Genomic DNA, 1,511 nt, shown 5'->3' on the forward strand with positions numbered 1-1,511 from the left:
ATTATTATTGTTGTTATTAGTGTTATTATCATTATTATTATTAGTATTTTATTATAGTTATCAATCTGTCACTCACCCTCTTCCTCATCTTAGTCTGTGACTTGATATCCTTGCTGATACGCTCACCGGGCACCTGCGCTGACCACAAGGTCAGAATGATAACCAAATACGCCACACCCATTATGAGGCAAGGCAGAAAGAAGAGCGCCACACAGATGAACATGTAGTAGAAGCGGCGGGCCGGACTCTCGGACACTATCTGGCCGTCAGAGTTTGTGTACACATACAGCGGCCACTGGTCATCACACCAGGTCTCTGTCACGTCAAGCCACTGGACCTGTCCAGGAAAAAAAACGGTTGGCTTTGGATTTTTATCTTTTTTTTATCGCTCTTTCGTTATGTCGGTTAAAGACTGTTTACCGTCATGTAAACAGAGGTCTGATGGTAAGGAGGCAGTAATTTAAGAGCATTCCGATTACGTCTTAGCAGGCCAGACCAATCGACTGGGCTGAGATGTTTTGTTGTTGTTGTTGTTGTTTAGTAAGAGTTTTACTGCGCTCTCAAATGCATACTGTCATATGAGCGAACTAAACACAAGTTGGTTGCATTCACAACCTTTTTCAGCACGTCTTGATTTTGGTAAATAAAATGTTAAAAATTCCTGGTAAAAATCTCATTCTTAAGATGACAATTTAAATAATATTAAAATGACTGTTTTTACAATTTATTGTAAAGGCCAATGGCCTTTATAAAATCGAGAATTCTATTGGGTTAAAGGACGGATAAGTTATTTCAATCTTTTAATTTTAAGCAGTTAAAAAGCATCTCCATTGAAACACTGTGCTACCAAGTCCAACCATGGAGAATAATCAAAGTCATCAAAAAGCAAAATCAGCGCCTGTGAATTGAGATGCCTAAAAAGAACTAAGAACACCATAAGAAGAGACAGGGTTAGAAACAGGGCTGTCAGAGAACATGTTAGCTCAACAACTCCCTACTTGCAATACATAGATAAACAACAAGTTAATTGGACATCTGTCAAAATTACCTCAAGACTACGACCAGACAGTATAGCAGCGACAGCATACAACCAGAAATCAGACACCCCCCCAAAAAAACCCCACAAACAAACAAAACCCCCCCAAAAAACCCAGAGGAATTAGGGCAGGCCCAGGAAAAGATGGACAGACAGGGTCAAAGAAACGTTAGTCAAAAATAGTATAACCATACAACAGGCAATGCAATAAAGACGCTTTCTTCTCCCCTCGACAACGACCCCAAAACAAACAACTCAAAATACACTCTCAACTGACTGATTAATGAATGTCAGGTGAGGGGTTAAAACAAACGAAACAAAATATGAAAACAAGGAAAGCAGACACCTTTAACTTCAAATGACAGTGAACAAAACCAATGAGACCCACGACTTGGTGGAATCAGACACCCCAAGCCCAAGGGGTTCTGCAGTGTACAAACACACACACACACACACACACACACACACACACATG

At 40.2% G+C, this 1,511-nt stretch overlaps 1 protein-coding gene across 1 annotated transcript in view; it reads right to left on the minus strand.

Moving 5' to 3' along the window:
- Positions 1-1,511, minus strand: part of LOC101856187 (substance-P receptor) — a gene marked incomplete in the record, with an annotated part of 145,689 nt that overhangs the window by 8,745 nt on the left and 135,433 nt on the right. Inside the window, 1 exon segment of the mRNA XM_013083495.2 lies at positions 77-337. Within this exon segment, the coding sequence (XP_012938949.1) occupies positions 77-337 (261 nt within the window).

Source organism: Aplysia californica, unplaced genomic scaffold, assembly GCF_000002075.1.
Source record: "Aplysia californica isolate F4 #8 unplaced genomic scaffold, AplCal3.0 scaffold00236, whole genome shotgun sequence".
Classification (NCBI taxonomy): Eukaryota; Metazoa; Mollusca; class Gastropoda; order Aplysiida; family Aplysiidae; genus Aplysia; species Aplysia californica.